Source organism: Equus przewalskii, chromosome 1 (assembly GCF_037783145.1).
Source record: "Equus przewalskii isolate Varuska chromosome 1, EquPr2, whole genome shotgun sequence".
In the NCBI taxonomy this organism is placed as follows: Eukaryota; Metazoa; Chordata; class Mammalia; order Perissodactyla; family Equidae; genus Equus; species Equus przewalskii.
In genome coordinates, this window is record NC_091831.1 from 57,161,809 (window position 1) to 57,183,091 (window position 21,283).

General features: G+C 36.2%; 1 protein-coding gene and 1 non-coding gene across 6 annotated transcripts in view; both read left to right on the top strand.

Moving 5' to 3' along the window:
* CCAR1 (cell division cycle and apoptosis regulator 1) overlaps nt 1-21,283 on the top strand; it is a 52,247-nt gene that overhangs the window by 7,103 nt on the left and 23,861 nt on the right. For all 5 annotated transcript variants that reach the window (XM_070564363.1, XM_008530177.2, XM_008530175.2 and 2 more), the window contains exons 3-14: nt 4,433-4,605; nt 5,015-5,059; nt 7,571-7,603; nt 9,372-9,565; nt 10,435-10,549; nt 10,656-10,848; nt 14,565-14,694; nt 15,537-15,698; nt 18,138-18,363; nt 19,312-19,425; nt 19,981-20,147; nt 20,882-21,092. In XM_070564363.1, the coding sequence (XP_070420464.1) occupies nt 4,433-4,605; nt 5,015-5,059; nt 7,571-7,603; nt 9,372-9,565; nt 10,435-10,549; nt 10,656-10,848; nt 14,565-14,694; nt 15,537-15,698; nt 18,138-18,363; nt 19,312-19,425; nt 19,981-20,147; nt 20,882-21,092 (1,763 nt within the window). The remainder of the gene's footprint in view (nt 1-4,432; nt 4,606-5,014; nt 5,060-7,570; nt 7,604-9,371; nt 9,566-10,434; nt 10,550-10,655; nt 10,849-14,564; nt 14,695-15,536; nt 15,699-18,137; nt 18,364-19,311; nt 19,426-19,980; nt 20,148-20,881; nt 21,093-21,283) is intronic.
* On the top strand, nt 19,785-19,849 carry LOC139078514 (small nucleolar RNA SNORD98). The gene has a single exon (XR_011531508.1). It is a non-coding gene; the product is annotated as a small nucleolar RNA SNORD98 (small nucleolar RNA).

Here is a 21,283-nt window from a genome sequence, read left to right on the forward strand (position 1 = left end):
GCCTCACCATGGCCTGACGAGTGGTGATAGGTCTGCGCCCAGGAATCGAACCAGTGAAACCCTGGGCCGTTGAAGCAGAGCGTGTGAACTTAGCCACTCAACCACGAGGCTGGCCCCATAATGCCTTAATTTCTTATTCTTAAAAGGTAACAATTATTTCCAGTCATTGGGTACGTTATGGGCTTAGAATAGAACCTCGAAAGCCACAGCAATGGATTGACCAAGGAGTTCTCTGGTTGTAAGAAAGTTATCTGTACATGGGAGCATCCAAGGTTTTGTATTTGTGTGAAATCTAATATTTAAAGATCACGTTTTAGGAAGGATATTGAGTAGAAGATGACAATTAGAAGGTTTGTTCACTTGATTTAAAACCTGCGTTTATAAGTATTTTAGTAAATCCGTAAGTTAGAAAGAGAATCCCTCACATTTTCATGTTGTTTTTTTCTCCAGATAGCATGAGATTGCTTTTTGAACATATATGAATATATGGAAATTTCATAGGATAAAACATTGCTTGACTAGTGCTTTAAATAATTTTGCAAAAGGTGAAAAAACAAAGTTTCTCGAGTTAGTTTGAGGTTTCGAATTTTATTCATTGTTTCAGAAGGATGACTCATCTTAGTAAAGATATAACACCATGGTGTAAAGGTAATAAGGATTTTTTAAATTTAAAAGTGATGGGCCGGCCCGGTGGCACAGCTGGCACAGCGGTTGAATTTGCATGTTCCACTTCTCAGTGGCCTGGGGTTTGCCAGTTCGGATCCTGGGTGCAGACATGGCACCCCTTGGCAAAAGCTATGCTGTGGTAGGTGTCCCACATATAGAGTGGTGGAGGATGAGCATAGATGTTGGCTCAGGGCCAGTCTTCCTCAGCAAAAAGTGGAGGATTGTCAGTAGTTAGCTCAGGGCTACTCTTCCTTAAAAAAATAAAATAAAATAAAATAAATAAAAGTGAGTTTTAGAGGCTGGCCTGGTGCCATAGTGGTTAAGTTCATGCGCTCAGCTTCAGTGGCCAAGAGTTCACGGGTTTGGATCCCAGGCACGGACCTACACACTGCTCATCAAGCCATGCTGTGGTGGCATCCCACATATAAAGTAGAGAAAGATTGGCACAGATGTTAGTTCAGGTACAGTCTGCCTCGAGCAAAAAAAGAAGATTTGGCAACACATGTTAGCTCAAGGCCAATCTCCCTCACCCAAAAACAAATAAATAAAAGTGAGTTTTATAAGATCAAGGGACAACAGACAATGGACAGGTTCTTCTTGTGTTTTAGTGGTGTGTTCACTGGTATTGAGTAAATAATTACTAGTATGTCATGACATGAAATTTTCAGTCATATGAAACTGATTTTACATTTTATAAAATAACATGTTTTACATTTGTGCTGAAATGTGTAAGAAAACTTAGCCCTTAAATTTACTTATTTACCTGGTAGCGTGTGGTCATTCAGGGCTCATTTCATAGATTTGTCTGTGAAAGTACTGATACATAGCGATAAGATGTTTCAGATGGGTGACAAGACCTTCAGCAATCATATTGAATCAGGTACAGGTAAATGAACACACTATTCCAACGTGGATAATTGGAAGAGGTCTTCTCGTGACAAGTGTTTGGCCACTTACGTAGGGAGAAAGATTAAATTAGAGATAAATGCCTTTGTACTTTGCAAGTTACAGAATTATTTTGCAGAATATTGATTATAAAAATTCACAAGAAGAATGGAGAATGCTATGTACAGATATTCAAGAATAGCTTCTCAGATATCCACAAGAAAGGGGAGCATTAATAAATATTAAGGAAATATACTTTATTGAGATAAAAATCTCAAACATAATGAGTTTTAAAAAGAGCTGTTTTATAGACTTATAAAAGCCACAATCACATGTACAGTGGTTTCCACAAAATTTGAATTAACTGGTTAGTGGTATGAAGCAACTCCAGTGGAAAATAAATTTTCTTCCCATGAATTTCTCCTACCAATTGAACCCTTCATTACCAATTAATCTATTTTTGTAGTTTCTGACTCATCATATTGACTATCAGCAGTAGAAAAGAGATGTGTAGGTATCAGCTGTTATCCCACCTACTTAATGCTGGGGTGCTGTATGCTGCCAGGGTCTGGAATACCTAGAAAAACTATAGGAAGAAAATAGATTTTCTGAGATATTCGGCTCTGAGTTCTGCTGTGGCCACTATCAGTACTATCCAGGGTTCTGGAAATTGATACCAGCAGAGTGAAGTAGAGCAGATCTGAAGTCAGAGCTCAGATGGATAAAGGAGATGGGTATGATATTTGAATCACGGATGTTACCTTTGTCAAATGCAGAACATGTCATTCTTAGAATTTAAAATACTAATAATTTTTCCTAAGGTCTTTCCCTGTCTGGTGTTTACAATGAGAATTTTGCTTCTGTTATCCTAGAATAGCGGTGCATAACCTTTATAGGTCCACTTCAATCCATAATTGAAAATCTGATCAAAGTTTTGGACTTTCTTATCAGCAATTTTGCATACAATTTCAGAAGGTGAACAAGACCCACTGGTCAGAACCTGTGGCCTAGATTTTGGTACCTTTTTCTCTATTCTCATTGCAGTTAATCTCATTTTGAACTTACATTGGTGTTAAGATATTCCCTACTTCTTTCTGTTTAAATTCATTTAGTCAGTCCTGGTTTCTACTTCCTGCCCATCTGTGACATCTTTTACGTTAAATGATTTACCTTAAAAACAAAAGGGAAAATAAAAAGTAGCGTGGTAAGGATTTCACAGTGTGTATTTAAGACATTTGGAAGATTTTTTTCCCCCCTTAGGTTCTCCTCTTTCTCTCCTGGTCTTGTAATTTTTAAAAATCAGTGTTTTTCACTGTTTTAGCAGGGATAATTGATAATATTCAAGAATTCCACCATGATTTCTGGGGTTTTTGTTTGCTTTTGTCTTACTTTGTTATTGTTGGTTTGTTTTATTTTTGAGTAAAATTAATCTAGACTCATAAACAACTGGTTTGTGATGAACCTCGCACTTCTAAAAATTTTCTGGGATATTCTAGACAAGGTGCTTTGGTTAGTACATTAATGCTCTTCTGTTGTTTTCCTGTAAAGCACAATATTGTTCTTTCTGTAGGGTTATTAACTGATAGTTATAGAGCAGCATTTTTTCACGTTATTCTCAGTTACAAACAACATGCTTTGGAAAAGGGGGTGTTCCATGAACAAATATTGCTTTTATGGCAACCTCTTTGAGATTCATACTCCTTAGTGGTGTATTAAAGGTTCTGAGAAATCCTGCAGTAAAAATATGTGCTTAATTCACTGTTTCCCAAACTTTATAAACCTTGGACTCCCTTTTTTCAAACTTTTATGTTCTGGGAAGCTAGTCATTTTTCCATGAAATACAATTTGGGGAAGTGCAGTGCTAGACCACAATTTTTAGTTGATTGCCTTTTCTTTTTGAGATGTTAGCCCTGAGCTAACATCTGCTGCCAATCCTCCTCTTTTTGCTGAGGAAGATTGGCCCTGAGCTAACGTCCATGCCCATCTTCCTCTATTTCATAAGTGGGATGCCTGCCACAGCATGGCTTGACAAACGGTGCGTAGGTCCGCACCTGGGATCCGAACCAGCAAAACCCAGGCCACTGAAGCGGAATGTGCAAACTTAACCGCTATGCCTCCTGGGTGGCCCCCAGTTGATTGCTTTTTTGCATTTAATGAAATTACGTAAAAGCATCAAGTAAAATTTTTCTCATGTTTTCTTCAGCTTTTAGCCTTGTCTAAGCATAGATTAAACGTTAAATATCTGAGTTTGTTATTCTGAGGTCTCCCCCCAATTTTTTGGTTTAAGCAGATAATCATTTTAAGTCACTGTGTGGTTACTTTTCTCTCTCATTGCTCAGTACAGTAGTGCACTAATAGTAGAAACTTTTTGTGCTTTTCAAGTGTTGTTGTCTGTTTCCTCATTATACAATTCTTTATGCAAAGTAGAAAATTCTGTCCACTAGGAAGTTTTCAGGATGGATCACTTCCAGCAACACTGTCCTAAATATATGATTCTCATCTGCTTGAAGATAAAACAGTAAATTCTATATTAGTAAAATTAGATTATTTTCTATACTTCTTCCTAAAAATACTTCTTGAGGGTATTTTAGCCCCTTGGTCTAGGTAAGGTTGGTTGGGTTCATTTTGTAGTTTAATTTTATAGAATAATGTTTTCTTATATCTTTCATGACATGAACATTTAATATTAAGCCATTGGAATCTGGAGTAGGACATGAGTCAGTTAAATTCAACACGTCAACAAGCATTACTGAAATTTTTCTTTAGGTTTTTGCCAGACAGTGTGGCAGACCATGACCCATAACTAAACACTCATGAAAAGTTTCTGGAAAGGTTTCAAATAATCTTGATTTTTTCCCCCCTCTTTTTAATCTCATTTTAGCTGCATTGGGTGTTCAGCAGCCATCACTTCTTGGAGCATCTCCTACCATTTATACACAGCAAACCGCATTGGCAGCAGCGGGCCTTACCACACAAACCCCAGCAAACTATCAGTTAACTCAGACTGCAGCCTTGCAGCAACAAGCCGCAGCTGCAGCAGCTGCATTGCAACAGGTGAATTTTTGATAGATTTTAATATGTGACAGAAAACTGTCAAATCTGAGTGGCCAGGGTAGGTACCTTTAGTTTTTGAAGAATGAATACTTGTGGGTTTTTATTATAAATATTTATTGTTTTTTCCTAGTGATAATAATTACATATGCCCAGGACATAACAGAGAAGTGTAGTTGCATAGTCAAAATTTTTAAATTCTTAAATTGAACAGTTCTTATACTTTGATTATGTGAACAAAATTCAGTTCTTGATGGATCTGAGTATAAGTAATCACCATTTTGTATATTTTAGATGAAGTTTACCTGTTACAGAAAGTTTTTTTCAGTGTAATTCTGGTTATGTATTTGTATGTATGTATGTATATCACTTTCTGAGAATCAGTAAAACTAATGTCTGTTTTTTTTCCCAGCAATACTCACAACCTCAGCAGGCCTTGTATAGTGTGCAACAACAGGTTTGTTTATGTTTTCCATGTTAAAAACCAATTTTCAAATAGCCATTTGTTCCAAATTTTATTTATATAGATTTTATTTCCTCTTGGCTACCTTAATGTGTGATTTAAATTCTTTTGGGATAAGGAAAATGAGGTAGGTGAAAAGGAATGTCTCCAAAGGAGAGGAAGATAGGAGCAGTCCTGAATACCCAAATCCTCACCTAGCAGCCAGTCTGTTAATGTTTCTAAGCGTGCATGCAGAGGATAACCTGGAAAGAATCACTCTATTATTGAGTATTTGGCTCAGTACTCCTGTCTAGAACCTCCTGCCCTAATATGCTATACTAGATACATGTGAAAATGAAAAGCTCGTTTTTCCCATTTGAAACCTAAACTATAGATAGACCACTGCCTTAACCTTTTTTTAAAGCAACCGAACTCTCCTTTTTTTCCCTAGTGAAATTGTATATTGAAATCCAATATACAAAATATTAAAGTAGAGCTGTTGAGAGCCAGCTCTGATGGCCTAGTATTTAAAGTTTGGTGCACTCTGCTTTGGTGACCCGGGTTCACTTCCCAGGGATGGAACCCCACTACTCATCTGTCAGTAGCCTTGCTGTGGTGGTGGCTCACAGAAGAACTAGAAGGACTTACAACTAGAATACACAACTATGTACTGGGGCTTTGTAGAGGGGAAAAAAGAGAAAACAAGAGAGGAAGATAGGCAATAGATGTTAGCTCAGGGTGAATCTTTCCTAGCGAAAAAAAAGGAGCTATTGGAAACAGGAAGAAGCCTCCCCTTGTAATTCCCATTCCTATGCCCAAGGCACATTTGAACAATTTGAAAACTCCTGACTTAGACTGAAAGTGAGTTTCTTTGGCCCCCTTTCCCCAGGCTCATACTCTAATCATGTTCCCCAAGGTCTTTTATCTGTGATGGCGGGAGGAGATTAAAAAAAACTGAACCCAAGGAGAAGCATGTCAAGGAAAAAAGAATTTGCCCTGCTGAAATCTAGGTAGTTTCTGGCCTAAGCTCCTATTCTAGGCTTTTCCAGGGTTAAGAGGGAGTCTTCATTCCTTCTCAGTGCCATTAAGAAGCTTCAGGAGGGGTCGGCTCCGTGGCTGAGTGGTTAAGTTCGTGCGCTCCGCTGCGGCGGCCCAGGGTTCAGATCCTGGGCGCGGACATGGCACCGCTCGTCAGGCCATGTTGAGGCGGCATCCCACATCCCACAACTAGAAGGACCTGCAACTAAGATATATACGACTGTGTACAGGGTGGGGGTTTGGGGAGATAAAGCAGAAAAAAAAAAAAAAATTGGCAACAGATGTTAGCCCAGGTGCCAATCCTTAAAAAACAAAAACAAAACAGAAGATTGGCAACAGTTGTTAGCCCAGGTCCCAATCTTAAAAAAAAAAAAGAAAAAAAGAAGCTTCAGGAAAGTATAGCAGTCAGGAGAGGAAAAGGGGTTACAATAGAGAGGGAGCAAAAACAGGATCCAGAGACACTGGGGAAGCATGAAGCTTTTCAGTCCATAATCTCTTGTCTCTAGATCCATGGCTCAATTTCATTCTTCGATTAAGACCTTTGGGGCTTCACAAGCATTCCTTTTCCCCTGAAGATTATGATATCCCACTAGTAATTGTTTTAAACTTCTAAAAAATTGACAAGAGGTTGATGTAAAAGTTGGCTATCTTGTTTTCAAAATATCTTCAGACTTATTTTAATACTGTTATGAAATACATTATTAAAGATTATTTGTTAGGTTGAACCATATGAAAATGGCAATACTCAAATGTTCTTGCCTTAAAAAATTCCATTACTCATCTGTTCTTGACTTGCAGAAAAATAATAATTTGATTTAACCTCTAATACATGGTGACCCCAGGTATACAGTGTTGTGAATTAGAATCTCATATAGAATCTCATATTTTTTTATCTTAGCTTAAGTCACGTTTCTGTTCCAGGGTTTTTAAATTTCCCCCCTCACACCAGTTGTTTTTACTTTCTGGAAATGCTACACTTTGCTGTTGCCAGAAAAACTATATGTCAGAGTTTGTGGTCCTTTATAATCCCCATGCCTGTGGCAAATCTGAACATCAGGAGTGCTTCTTGTTTTAGGGATATATATAAATTGGATAGCCAGTGATATTTTTGATACAAGTAGCATACTGATGATACAGAAGCAGTTCTGTAGCATGGTAATTAACACGTGGCAGAACTAGAAAGAAAGCTTCCCCTCTGGGGACTTCTGGGGTATTTTGTGGGTATTATTCCTGTGAAATAGCAAAAAAGATAATTTCTTTATTATTGCTGAATGGGTTAGTTATATATCAAGTCTGCAGTTGTTAGAAATAGTTGCAGGAAACTTTATACCTAATGATCTCTGTTACTTTTCCCATATTTCTTAATTAGAAATATAGTACCTGTTAGTAGGAATTTTTCCTTACATAAAACATCTATGAAACAACAATTCTGATTGATTCTTTTCTTTTTTCTTTCCGGTTTGGTGTGTCTCCTTTTTCTGTTTTCAGTTACAGCAACCTCAGCAGACTCTTTTAACACAGGTTAGTTTGGCATTACTTTATTTCTTACAGATATTGATTGACAAGCAGACCAAAGTTTTATTCCTGTTCTAGTTTTTCTTCAGGGTTTCAAGATGAAAATTTGTTAGATAATAGTTTAGCAATACTATATTAAATAAAGATGGAAAACGTGTTGTTTTTGTTTTTTCTTTTATGGTTTTTGATTGTAGATCCAGCTGTGATCTAGTTTGAATAAATGTGAGGTCTTATCTTAAACTTAATACTGATTTTGGCTTTTACATTTTCTTTGTAGGTAATATTTTTAGGAAATTTTTTGACACTATCTTTTTTAGCTTTACCTTAGAGGTGAAGTTACTGTGTTACATTATCAGATTAATTCTTCAGCACCATTAAAAAGTTTTTGAACTTTTGATGTAGTGCTACTGTAGGCTATGTGGGCCACTTATAGTCTCTGTTGCATTTTTTTTTTTCTTTTTTGCAATCCTTTAAAAGTCTAAAAACCATCCTTGGCTTATAAGCTGTACAAAAATCCTAAGCTATGAGCTGGGTTCACTGACCCCTGCTGTGTACTTAGAGTGAAATGCTATGCAACTGAGAAGTTAACCTCATTTTCTGTTTTTATTAAAGAGCTAAAATTAACTAACACGTCTCACATTTTCTATCTCCAGTAGTAGAATTTCCAAATTAAGTAGAAAAGCTGTAAAAGTATGTCTTTTCTTAGAATAGCATGTCAAAAAGTATGCCCAGGAAGCATTAGTGTCTTAGGATGTTAAAGAAGTTTCATGAGAAAATAATTTTGTGGCCACAGTTTAAGAAATGCTGAATTCCTTTACTATATACTGTAAGACTTTCCTTTTTTTCTTTTAAATTGTAGAACTTAGAGACTTGCTTTATTGGGCAGGTGTAAAACAAATTCCATGGTTTGACTTGAATCAGATAATTATTCCTTTCTTTTTAATGATTCTATTTACATACAGAGGTTTTAATGAATAATACGTTGTTATTCATACTTAATTATGCCAGAAAAGACCAGTGAAAGTGTTAAAGTTCTTCTTTTTGTTCCATTTTTATTGAGGTGTAATCGACATGTACCATTATATTAATTTAAGGTGTACAACATAGTGATTTGATGTATGTGTCTCTTGCAAGGATTACCACAATAAGTTTGGTTAACGTGCACCTCATATAGTTACAGTTTTTTTTCTTCTGTTTAGAACTTTTAAGATCTATTCTCTTAGCAACTTTTGGATATACAGTATTGTTAACTTTAGTTACCATGCTATACTTTACATCCCAGAACTGATCTATGTTATAATTGGAAGTTTGTACTTTTTGACCACCTTCACCCATCCCCCCGCACTGGCAACCACCAATCTATTCTCTGTTTTTATGAGTTCTTCGGGCTTTTTACATTCTATATACATATTTGTCTTTCTCTGTCTGACTTATTTCTCTTCTATAAGACTTTCCTGAGTCTTTATTATGCCACTATGGATTTTGAATTTCTAAGAGAGGGCTGAAATATTCAGTGTTTTTTAAACTTAGTGCACTGTGTCTTTTTTTTCCTGGAACAATCTGTGAAAAATGTTCATCCTAGGGAACATAATGATGAAATAGATCAATAATAACATGATTTTTTAGACTTGAGTCTCACCTTCAAGGTATACATAGGTATTTTCTAACTTCAAATAAATTATTTTTAGCATTTTGAGTTAGTTTTAAGTAGTCTTTTTAATTTCTAGACTATTTCAAACCATTACCTTAATTTGATGTTGATTTTGTTTTATAGCCAGCTGTTGCACTGCCTACAAGCCTTAGCCTGTCTACACCTCAGCCTGCAGCACAGATAACTGTATCATATCCAACACCAAGGTCCAGTCAGCAACAAACCCAACCTCAGAAACAGCGTGTTTTTACAGGGGTGGTTACAAAGCTACACGATACATTTGGATTTGTGGATGAAGATGTATTCTTTCAGCTTAGGTAAACTTCATTAGGTGTTGGCAGATGGCTTCTTATATTTAGCATTGAGTATATTGATAGGGTACCTGCTTAATTGTGGCATAGGATTGTGGTTTAGCTATAATTTCTGTTTTAATCATTCAGCTTGAATTATATTTGTACATGTGACCTTTTATGATAATGTGCCGATGATATCTTTTGAATATGGAACAAACTAGTTATGGTGAAATCTTTATAAATGTTTCAGAGTGAATTAACATTTCTGACTATTCATGGGCAGGTTTAAATATGCCTTTTAGATTGGAATGGTAATAATACCTTTTAAAATTTAATCTTTTGTTTGACGTGCTAATGACAATATATACTAAAAAACATTTTTTAATTGAAAAATTAATAGGATTGAATGATTGATGAACTAACATTCAGAATAGGATTTTGTTAGTGTCGTGTTTGCAGGAAACATGAATTTCCTTAGATATTTCAAATAGATTTCTAATGAACTTCTTGAAAGTACTTTATTTGGGAAAAAATTGCTGTGTAAGATTTTTCTATAAGCAGTCTACTGTTTTCCATCTTATCTGCATTTCTCTCATCTTTCCAAAGCCCAAAGCAAATCTTACTCTTGGGATATAGAGGTTAGAAAGTGCTATAGAGGAAGGGACACAATGTTAGGAGACTATGGAGTGGAAAATGATTTCTTCCGCTTCAAACCCTGTGTTTATGTAAAGAGGGTGAAACATGATCAGTTCTAAATTAAACTAAGGGTAGAAGGTATGTCTGCTTTTTAAAAGCTTTTTAGGCTTCCATTCTAGTTATAGATTTACTCAGTATATAAGTCTTTTTTGAAGGAATCTTTTAATTGTATTTATATTTAACTTAATTTTTTCCAGTGCTGTCAAAGGGAAAACCCCCCAAGTGGGTGACAGAGTATTGGTTGAAGCCACATACAATCCCAATATGCCTTTTAAATGGAATGCGCAAAGAATTCAAACGCTACCAAATCAGGTATGTAAAATACTGAGTTAAGTATTATAGAAACTTGGTAATTGAGTCTTCTAATTTACAAAGATTTTTCTTTAAAAAAATTCTTTATTTCTTTATTTTTGTTAAGAATCAATCCCAAACCCAGCCTTTACTGAAGACTCCTCCTGCTGTCCTTCAGCCAATTGCACCACAGACGACATTTGGGGTTCAGGCCCAGCCGCAGCCCCAGTCGCTGCTGCAGGCACAGATTTCAGCGGCTTCTATTACACCGCTGTTGCAGACTCAGCCACAGCCTTTATTGCAACAGCCGCAGCAGAAAGGTACTGCGTGCACTGTACCTTAGCTTTGTATTAAAGATTCAGACTAATTCATACCTGTTTAGTTGTTGAAATAATGAGAGTATGCTTTTAATTACAAGAAAGGCAGGAGCTTCCAGAATACTTCAAAGGAAGCTTAAGTATCTGGTGTAGACAACTTCTACTTCTATAGCTATTTGGAAGTATTTTTATTTTATTGCTCTTATTCAAAGACATCTTCTTTGTAAACTTAAATATCAAAACTATTGATCCCTTGTCCTCCTGTTGATACCTTATCTGTAATGGGAGAAAATGGTTTTGAGACTTACAACATTTTACATACATGTAGTTCTGATGATAACACTTTAAATTACTCATTGAACCATAGTGCGTCGAAGAAATGAACTGTTTTAAATTTTCCTTTGCAAATTATTTGAAAGTCTTGACATTTTCTTATCAAAGCTGTTAAAAATGATAGCCTTGGCTTAACAGAAGCCTGCTTAATTGGTATTTTTTTAAAAAGTAATTATGGCATTTTCTCTTTTATTATGTGAATTATGACGCTTATACCAAAGTGATAAGACAGTTTGCAGTGTAACACGTTATTAAACGAACATTTGTAATCACCACTTACTTTCTAAATATGCATCCTTATAAAACTGTTTAAATTTGTTTTTGAATTTTAGATGTGTGATTCCATTTATATAGTCTTTTATACAGGACTTTTTTTTGTTCAACATTGTTTTAAAGTTTTTCTTACTGTTTATTCCATAAGGCTCTAGTTTCTTGATTTTCATTGTTGCATAATATTCCATTGTGTGAATATTGTATAACTTATTTGTTGTTCTTTGGTAAACTAGATTGTTAGTAGTTTTTGTTTTCTGAAATTGCTGCTTTGTATGTTCTCATATGTGTGTCCAGAGGCAATGTGCCTGAGTTTTTCTAGGGCCTATGCCTTAGTTTGGAATTGTAGGATCTGAGGGTTTGTGTATTTTAAACTTACTAGGTAATGAAAGGCTATTTCAAGCTACTTGGTTCTTCCATGTATCTGACCTTTAGTCCTATGATTTCTGATTTTTTTTCCTCATCTTTTTCCTAAGAGGTTTTGTTTCCTCTTGTGAATTGGGACTTGAATACCATTTTTTCCCTGCCTTGGCTCAAGAAGAGATAAGGCTTCCGTGGAAGGGCTCATGGAAGCAGTATTTCTGGTGGTGATGTGTACCGTGAGCTTGGTGGATGATTGGTAGGAGCAATGGAAGTAGGGTAGAAAAAAATGGAAGAGAGAAAAGAGGCATAGTGGGCTGGGGGATTTCAGGGAGTTGGAGGTATAAGGTTTAGTTGGCGGAAGGGTAGGGAAATCTCCATTGGCAACTAGGATTCCTTTAGGATTGGTAGCCTGTTAATCTTTAGCTGGCAGTATTTCTTAACATAAGCAGTCATAAGTTAGCTGTTTTTGTTTTGCTTTTGTGTTTTTGTTTGGTTTTCCTGGTCCTTCTCCCTTATTTTTTTTTTTTTTTTAAAGATTTTATTTTTTCCATTTTCTCCCCAAAGCTCCCTGGTACATAGTTATATATTCTTCGTTGTGGTTTCTTCTAATTGTGGCATGTGGGACCCTGCCTCACCGTGGCTTGATGAGCAGTACCATGTCCACACCCAGGATTTGAACTAACGAAACACTGGGCCGCCTGCAGCGGAGCGTGCAAACTTAACCACTCGGCCACGGGGCTAGCCCCTATTTTTTTTTTTTTAATGGAGTTCATAATAGTCTACTTCATTGTGAGATTTCAGTTGTACATTATTTCTTGTCTGTCACCACATAGGTGCTCCCCTTCACCCCCTGTGCCCACCCCCACCTGGCTTCCCCAGGTAGCCACTGAACTATTTTCTTTGTCCATGTGTTTGTTTATATTCCACATATGAGTGAAGTCATCTGGTGTTGGGCTTTCTCAGTTTGGCTTATTTCGCTTAGCAGAATTCCCTCCAGGTCCATCCATGTGGTTGCAAATGGGATGATTTTGTCCTTTTTTTATGGCTCAGTAGTATTTCATTGTATATATATATATATACACACCACATCTTTATTCAATCATCAGACGATGGGCACTTGGATGGTTTCCATGTGTTGGCTGTTGTGAATAGTGCTGCACTGAACATAGGGGTGCATATGTTACTTTGGATTGTTGATTTCAAGTTGTTTAGGTAGATACCCAGTAGTGGGATGGCTGTTCATATGGTGTTTCTATTTTTAATTTTTTAAGGAATCTCCAATACTGTTTTCCATAGTTGTTGCACCAGTTTGCATTCCCACCAGCAGTGTATGAAGGTTCCCTTTTGTCCACACCCTCTCCCAACATTTGTTATTTTCAGTCTTAATGACTATAGCCATTTTAACAAGTGTAAGGTGGTAGGTAATAAGTTAGCTGTTTTTTCCCCCAAGTTTTTATCATGAAAATTTTCAAGTATACAAAAACGTTGAAAGAACAGTATAATGATCACTTGTATACTTACAGCCTTGAAAAGTTAACATTTTACTGTGTTTTATCTGCATGTGTATACAAATATACACACTTTTTGCTGAATCATTTGAAGTAATTAGCAGGAATTATGACATTTTATCCCTAAATACTTAAGCAGACCCTTCCTGAAACAGAACATTTTCCTGTATTACCACAATCTATTATTACATCTAAGAAAAAGCATTTAAATATCCTGTTTATATTCAGATCTCCCCAGGTGTCTCCCAAATGTCTTTTAAGGTTGTTTTTTGGTTTCCTAAACAAAAAGCCAGTGAAGTTTCTTGCATTGTATTTGGTTATGTTTCTTTAGTCTTTTTTATTCTAGAGTAGTTTCCTACTTTTTTTTTCTTCCTTTCTGACAGTTGACTTTTTGAAGTAATTGGACTGATGTGTAGATTCTTTTGGAATGTTGTGGTCTGGGTTTGTCTTGATTCCTTGTGATGTTTTTACCTGTTTATCTGCCATATAAACTATGAACTAGAAGCTAAGCCTGAAGACTTTTGGCAAGAACACGTTATAGGCGATGTTTTGTAATTCATATTGCATCACTCTAGGAGTCTCATGTTGTCACATTCTTCCACTGTTGCTGCTAAGTTTGATTACCTGGTCAAAGTGGTGGCCATAGTTCTCTCCATTAGGGTTTATTTTTTGTCTGTGCAGATAAATCTCTCGTTGATACTTTGGCAACCTGTGAATATCTTGTTGTACAGCAATCTTTGATTTAATGTCTATAGATCAGAGATTGGCAAACTGTAGCCGTTGGATTTGGTCCATGGTCTGGTTTTGTGTGGTCCCTGAATTAAAAGTGGTTTTTGCAGGGCCAGCCCTGTGGCCGAGGGATTAAGTTTGCATGTTCCGCTTTGGCAGCCCAGGGTTTCACCAGTTTGGATCCTGGGTGTAGACATGGCGCCGTTCATCAGGCCATGCTGAGGCAGCGTCTCAGATGCTAAACCTGGAATATACAGCTATGTACTTGGGGGTCTTTGGGGAAAAGGAGGAGGAAAAAAAAAAAGATTGGCAACAGATGGTAGCTCAGGTGCCAGTCTTTTAAAAGAAATGATTTTTGCATTTTTAAAAGGTTACAAAGAAATACACAAATGGTTCTACCATTTGTGGGCTGCAAAGCCTAAAATATTAGCCAGCTTTTTCTGTCTATAAAATTTAACCAGGGAGTGCTTTTGAACTTTGTTTAAATAAGTTAATTTTTTTCTGTATCTTTTAAAGCTGGTTTATTGCAGCCTCCTGTTCGTATAGTTTCACAGCCACAACCAGCGCGAAGGTTAGATCCACCATCCAGATTTTCAGGGAGGAATGACAGAGGAGATCAAGTGCCTAACAGAAAAGATGACCGAAGGTATGTTTTTAAAAGTATGCTTTTGATGATGGTGATAGTTGCACAATGTGAATGCACTTAATAAAAGTGGTTAAAATGGGGGGCCAGCCTGGTGGCGCAGTGGTTAAGTTCGCACATTCTGTTTCAGCGGCCCGGGGTTTGCCAGTTCGGATCCCAGGTGCGGACATGGCACCGATTGGCCCTCCATGCTGTGGCAGGCGTCCCACGTATAAAGTAGAGGAAGATGGGCATGGATGTTACCTCAGGGCCGGTCTTCCTTAGCAAAAAGAGGAGGATTGGCAGCAGATGTTAGCTCAGGGCTAATCTTCCTCAAAAAAAATGAAGAATCTTTGTGTTTGATGACAATCAAACGTTCTCAAACTGATTTGGTATCAACCAGTTATGAATACACAAATGCTTACCAAAAAAAAAGGTTAAAATTGTAAGTTTATGTTATGTATATTTTACCGTAGTTTTTTTGGGGGGGGTTGGTAAGATTAGCCCTGAGCTAACACCTGCTGCCAATCCTCCTCTTTTTGCTGAGGAAGACTGGCCTTGAGCTAACATCCATGCCGATCTTCCTCCCCTTTATATGTGGGATGCCTACCACAGCATGGCTTTTGCCAAGCAGTGCCATGTCCATACCCAGGATCCAAACTGGCGAACGAACCCCAGGCCGCCGAAGCATACCATACACGCTTAACCACTGCTCTACTGGGCCAGCCCCTTACCGTAGTTTTTAAAAAGTTGTGTAAAAACGTATACTGTGAAATCTTGCTTGTATTGCCTATTATATTTATTTCATTAAAGAATTCTTCTGTAATGCCACAAATAATAGTAATTTTAGAAAAATTTGCTTTAAGTCGTGAAAGGGAGAGAGAACGACGTCGATCCAGAGAAAGATCTCCTCAGAGAAAGCGTTCCCGGGAGAGATCTCCTCGAAGGGAGAGAGAACGGTCACCTCGGAGAGTTCGACGTGTTGTTCCACGTTACACAGTTCAGTTTTCAAAGTTTTCTTTAGATTGGTAAGTTCTTTTTTCTCTCATTGTTTTATTCAGTTACTAATTTTTCAGTTTTGTACAATTTGGTAGAATGTGTTATGTTAAGAGAGATTTTTCATGCAATTTGAAGTTGCAGTTTAGTTTTTTACAAGGGTGCATTATTTCCATACGCTCATTAAGAATACCAGCTATTGGAAAAGGCAACCCCTATGTGATGAAATTGTTAAAGTGAGAATCATTTAAGATCCAGATTTATTGATAACTTTATTAAGTTCACGTGTAGTGCATTGTGTATGATGAAGTGATAGTACAGCAGTGGACCAATTATTTCACGTTAGCTGTGGCAATGTAGTATAATAGAAACATAGACCTGCATATATACTCACAGACATGTAACATAGACATGTGTGTATGTGTATACTTAAATGGATTTTCAGCCTTTGGAATCAGAGGTCATGGGCAAGTTACCAAGAGTTCCTGAGCTTCAGTTGCAAAATGGAAATAGTTTCACCCAGCAGAATTATTACGAGGCTGAGTTCATGTATCTAAAGCATATAACCCGGTGTGTGGCAGTTGTAGATACCCAATAATTAATAGTGATGGTGGAAGATGGTGACTAACTAGGAAATAGCTGCGAAGTTCTAATTCATAGACAGTTGATATATGATGAAGGGACAGGAAGAATCATCTAAAGGCCCTGGGACAGACAATTGTGAATAAGATAAATTAACAGTTGGAGAAAACAAACTGACAGTAAAGTAAGAAAAATGAATTATTGGCAGCATTTAAAGTTGGTTAGCATAGAAACAATAACTATGTATTTCAGTATCCTGAGAGGTTATTGCTGCATTTCAATTAAGTGTAATAATTAATATTCATAATATCTATCAGAAGTTAAAATTTCTATTTATTCAATTCTAGATTGAATAAACCAGTGTCCTTTATTTAAGCTACACAAAATCAAAAAAATTTTGCTTGATAACTTTGCTTGATTGTTATGTAGTTGGTGTTCTTTTATTCTTATGGTCAAATCAGCAACTATTCTTAATTTATACTAATTTTCTTGTTGTCTCTATTTACTTGTATACTTCAAAATACCTAGTCTGCGTATTTCAGAGAAACTCATTGGAACCAAAACCACTTCTCCAGCCTCAAAGATGTTAAATAGAGCAGCTCGGCTTTATTATGGGAAGAGTTGATGCATAGGCTATAAATTGAACATTTATCTATCTCCTTCCAAAGTTTCCATACCTCTTCTCATCTGTAGTTTTGATAATCAAAATATTTTTACAGTAATATTATAAGAGACCGTGTGCCAAGAAGTTATTCATTTGTACTTCTTATCTTTTGTTTTGTTATAGATTTTACTCCTATGGGGTAAAACATGACTTCAGAAATTCTGGTGATGGTAAACTAGGAAAATACTGCACATACTTTCTGTTTGCAGCACTTCTTTAAACAAAAACAAAACCCAAATATCTGTTTTTCACATTTTTACAATTTTGACAGCTGAATTTTATCCAAATAAGGTATAATGTTATCAACAACTGTAACTGACTATATTTCTTACTTTTAGGCTTCACATAGAAAGACAGCCCTACCAAATATGTCAGTTCACATTTCATACCCTTGTCTTTAAAAAAGACAATGTAGTTGTATTTTCATCTTAGGAATTGTTGGTGTTTACCACTTTTCATTATGCTTTTAACACAAATCTCTTGGCTTTTTACCAGATTCATTTACCTTTGAGTTCTTCTTTAAAAGTTCTGCTTCTTAGGAAAAAGGAAATCTCCTTTAAAAAAAACAGTATGCCAGATTTAAAAGGCAAGAAACTTATTTTTCTCTTTACATAATAAGCAATCAGGTATGGATTTCAGAGAGAGGTATAAAGGTGTGGGTAATCCGAAAATCATTTGGATTTTGTTTTCATTGGATTTTTCTATTTAATTTTGAATGTAGGTATGTTTGATCTAGGATCTTTCTGTAGAATAAAGGTTGTATTTTTTCTATACTGTATAAACCTAACTGAGGAACACTCATACTAATTTGGTACCACTCTTATCCCCTCTGTATATCCCCTCTTTATATTATATATGAACCATAATTTTCTCAAAAATGCAGTTTCAACTGAGGCAGAACTGCTTTTGTTCAGATCTTCTCTGGAGCTGGGGTTGAAGTTATTTCAAAAGGTCTTCTCTAACGAGTTTTAAGCTACACACAAAAAGTAAAGAAATAAAGGTAACACTTAGATACCAGATTTTTATTCAGCGCTGTAAGTAAACGAATTTGAAAATGAGATTTTCATGTGCCTCTCTGCAAGTCTATACTCATTGATAATTGACTCTGTCCGTTTTGCATTGGCTTCAACCTATGTCAGGTTATATTTAGCTTCAGAATTAAGTGAGTGTTTGCATAATCTTTGGTATTAAGGCTATTTATTCACTACTTATGTCTGTTTTTCAGTCCTAGTTGTGACATGATGGAACTAAGGCGCCGTTATCAGAATTTATATATACCTAGTGACTTTTTTGATGCTCAGTTTACATGGGTGGATGCTTTCCCTCTGTCAAGACCATTTCAACTGGGAAATTACTGCAATTTCTATGTAATGCACAGAGAAGTAGAGTCCTTAGAAAAAAATATGGCCATTCTTGATCCACCAGATGCTGACCACTTATACAGTGCAAAGGTTTGTATTCTCCTAGGAGAGACAGCTAAAATTTTTGAGCATTTATTCGTATTAAGAATATATGTGGAGTTGATCTTCAGAAAGTGATTGTTAGGTTTAAGACTCAAATAGCTATGTTTTTTTCTTATCTGCCTGATTCTGTTTTGGTTATTTAAGTAATTTAATTTAACCTCTCTTTCCCTTACCTCTTAAGCTATAAAATTATTTATTGTTTTAACATTTTAAACCTTATAAAAATATGAAGATGAAGTTGATTTTATGGAGCTTTTTGTTATGTTTTATGACTTCCAGTAGCCCCAGATAAAACATAATGTTGGGTGAGTGCACTGCAAGTCTTCAGGGTAACGTTCAGTATATTGCTTATGGTCAATAGTTTTCTGCTATCTTAAAACATTGATCAAAAAGCATCCCTTGAACTACTCAGCCATAAGAAATGACGAAATCCAGCCATTTGTGACAACATGGATGGACCTGGAGGGTATTATGCTGAGTGAAATAAGTCAGAGGGAGAAAGTCAAGTACCGTATGATCTCACTCATAAGTAGAAGATAAAAACAATGATAAACACACACTTAGCAATGGAGATTGGATTGGTGGTTACCATAGGGGAAGGGGGGAGGGCAAAAGGGGTGATTAGACTCACATGTGAGGGGATGGACTATAATTAGTTTTTGGGTGGTGAACATAATATAATCTACACATAATTCAAAATATATTATGATGTACATCCGAGAGCTATGTTACATTATAATCCAATGTTACTGCAATTAAAAAAATAAAAAGCTATATGATTAAAACTATATGATTATAAGGTATCTAATACCATTACTGCTATAGCATTTTATGAAAAATTTTGGGTATCTAATATGTAAGGATAATTAGTAGTGCTTTTCATTTTTTTACGTTACTTTAGACTTTTGACAGGATTGAATTATTTGACTATAATAGGTAATGCTGATGGCTAGCCCTAGTATGGAAGATTTGTATCATAAGTCATGTGCTCTTGCTGAAGACCCACAAGAACTTCGAGATGGATTTCAGCATCCTGCTAGACTTGTTAAGGTAAAATGAAAGATTTGTTTCAACTTTAGGGGTATAGTCACTTTGCTTATTTCTAACTGTATGTGTGTGTATATATGTAAAACTAAAAGTACCACCCTTTTAATCTTGTCACTTGGTTTAATAACTGATTTTAGTATTAAGGTACTCAGAATTTAATGATGTAGATGTTTTTTTCATTGCAGATTATGGCTGTATCTTATGTATATGTCACTAGTTCAACTGTCATTTTGCTGTTTTACGTTTGTAGCATAGTAGAATCTTAGTGGTAATGGATTTAGTGTATCTTTGGATGCTGTTAAAGTTTGAATTATAGCTTTCTTTAAAAGAGCTCTTTATCTGAAGAAATACTTTAGAAGGATGAGTTATGATGTGTAAATCCTATTCCATTGCTGAAATGCAGTGTGGAACACGATGAACTGAACTCTTCCTTGACTGACAGATACCAGAGGTAGTAAAAATGATATTGGAAAGGTTTGTACCTTTCCTTTTCACGTATTTTATTTGCAATTTGACAAGTTGCATAATATATGTAAATGATTCTTTGTTTTGAATTAGTTTTTAGTGGGCATGAAAGGCAAGGATGAAGCCATGGCTATTGGAGGCCACTGGTCTCCTTCGTTGGATGGACCAGACCCAGAAAAAGACCCCTCTGTGTTGATTAAGACTGCTATTCGTTGTTGTAAGGCTCTGACAGGCATTGATCTAAGTGTCTGCACACAATGGTAAGTACCAATTCATTTCTTGATTAGAAATGTTTTTCTAATAGTTTATGTAGATGTTCTTGTCTATCAGCCTTCCCTCCCCCACCCTTATTTTAGCAACCTTGATCATGCAGGTAATCTCAAAGGAAAATCCCCATTTATAGCAAAAGTTTATTTGGTGCCAAAATGTTTGGGGGAAAAAGGATTAAGAACTAATCAAAATAAACTGAAAATTTAAATGTTTTGTTATGGTGTACTTTGGAAGTTGGATGTATGTTGAAAATATTTTTCATTTCATGCATAGCTGGAGAAGATCGTCAAGAGAGAACTTCATTTCATTATAATTCTTTTGTTATAAAATGATGTAGTTGCTGATTATTTTTGTTCAGCCATATTTTCTCTTGAGGCTTATTTGTCCTGTGTATTTTAGTATATTTCCTGTGTCTTAATTCAGAATATTCTTTTTTAGCACATGAAATCTGAACAGCTTTCCAGCTTCTTCAGGTATTCTCTAAAATAAGGGTAGCTCTGTAAGCAAACATGAAAATGCCTTGGGGAACATATTCTTCTTTTAACCATAAAATATTGTACAAATGTACCAAAAGAGGAACTATGGCTTCTATAATTTTTTTTTCTTTAGACCAACCTCAAGTTCTTGCAGCAAAATTTCTTTACTTGATGTGCTACAAGTGAACTAGGGTCTTTTAAATGTATTTTAGAATTTTTTTTCCAACATGCTTCTTCCCTTGCAACAGGTACCGTTTTGCAGAGATTCGCTACCATCGCCCTGAGGAGACCCACAAGGGGCGTACAGTTCCAGCTCATGTGGAGACAGTGGTTTTATTTTTCCCGGATGTTTGGCATTGCCTTCCCACCCGCTCAGAGTGGGAAACCCTCTCCCGAGGATACAAGCAGCAGCTGGTCGAGAAGCTTCAGGGTGAACGCAAGGAGGCTGATGGAGAACAGGCACTGAACGCTAATCCCTTTTTCTATTTCCGCTTCTCACAGGCACAGGAACACAGGCACAAATGCACACCACACACTACATAACAAACACACATGGAGGAACATAACTGGTAACAGCGACTGGTAATCCAGCTTTCAGCAGTATAGTTGTATGTTCTTTCCTCTTAAAAAAAAAATTTGTCTATTAAACT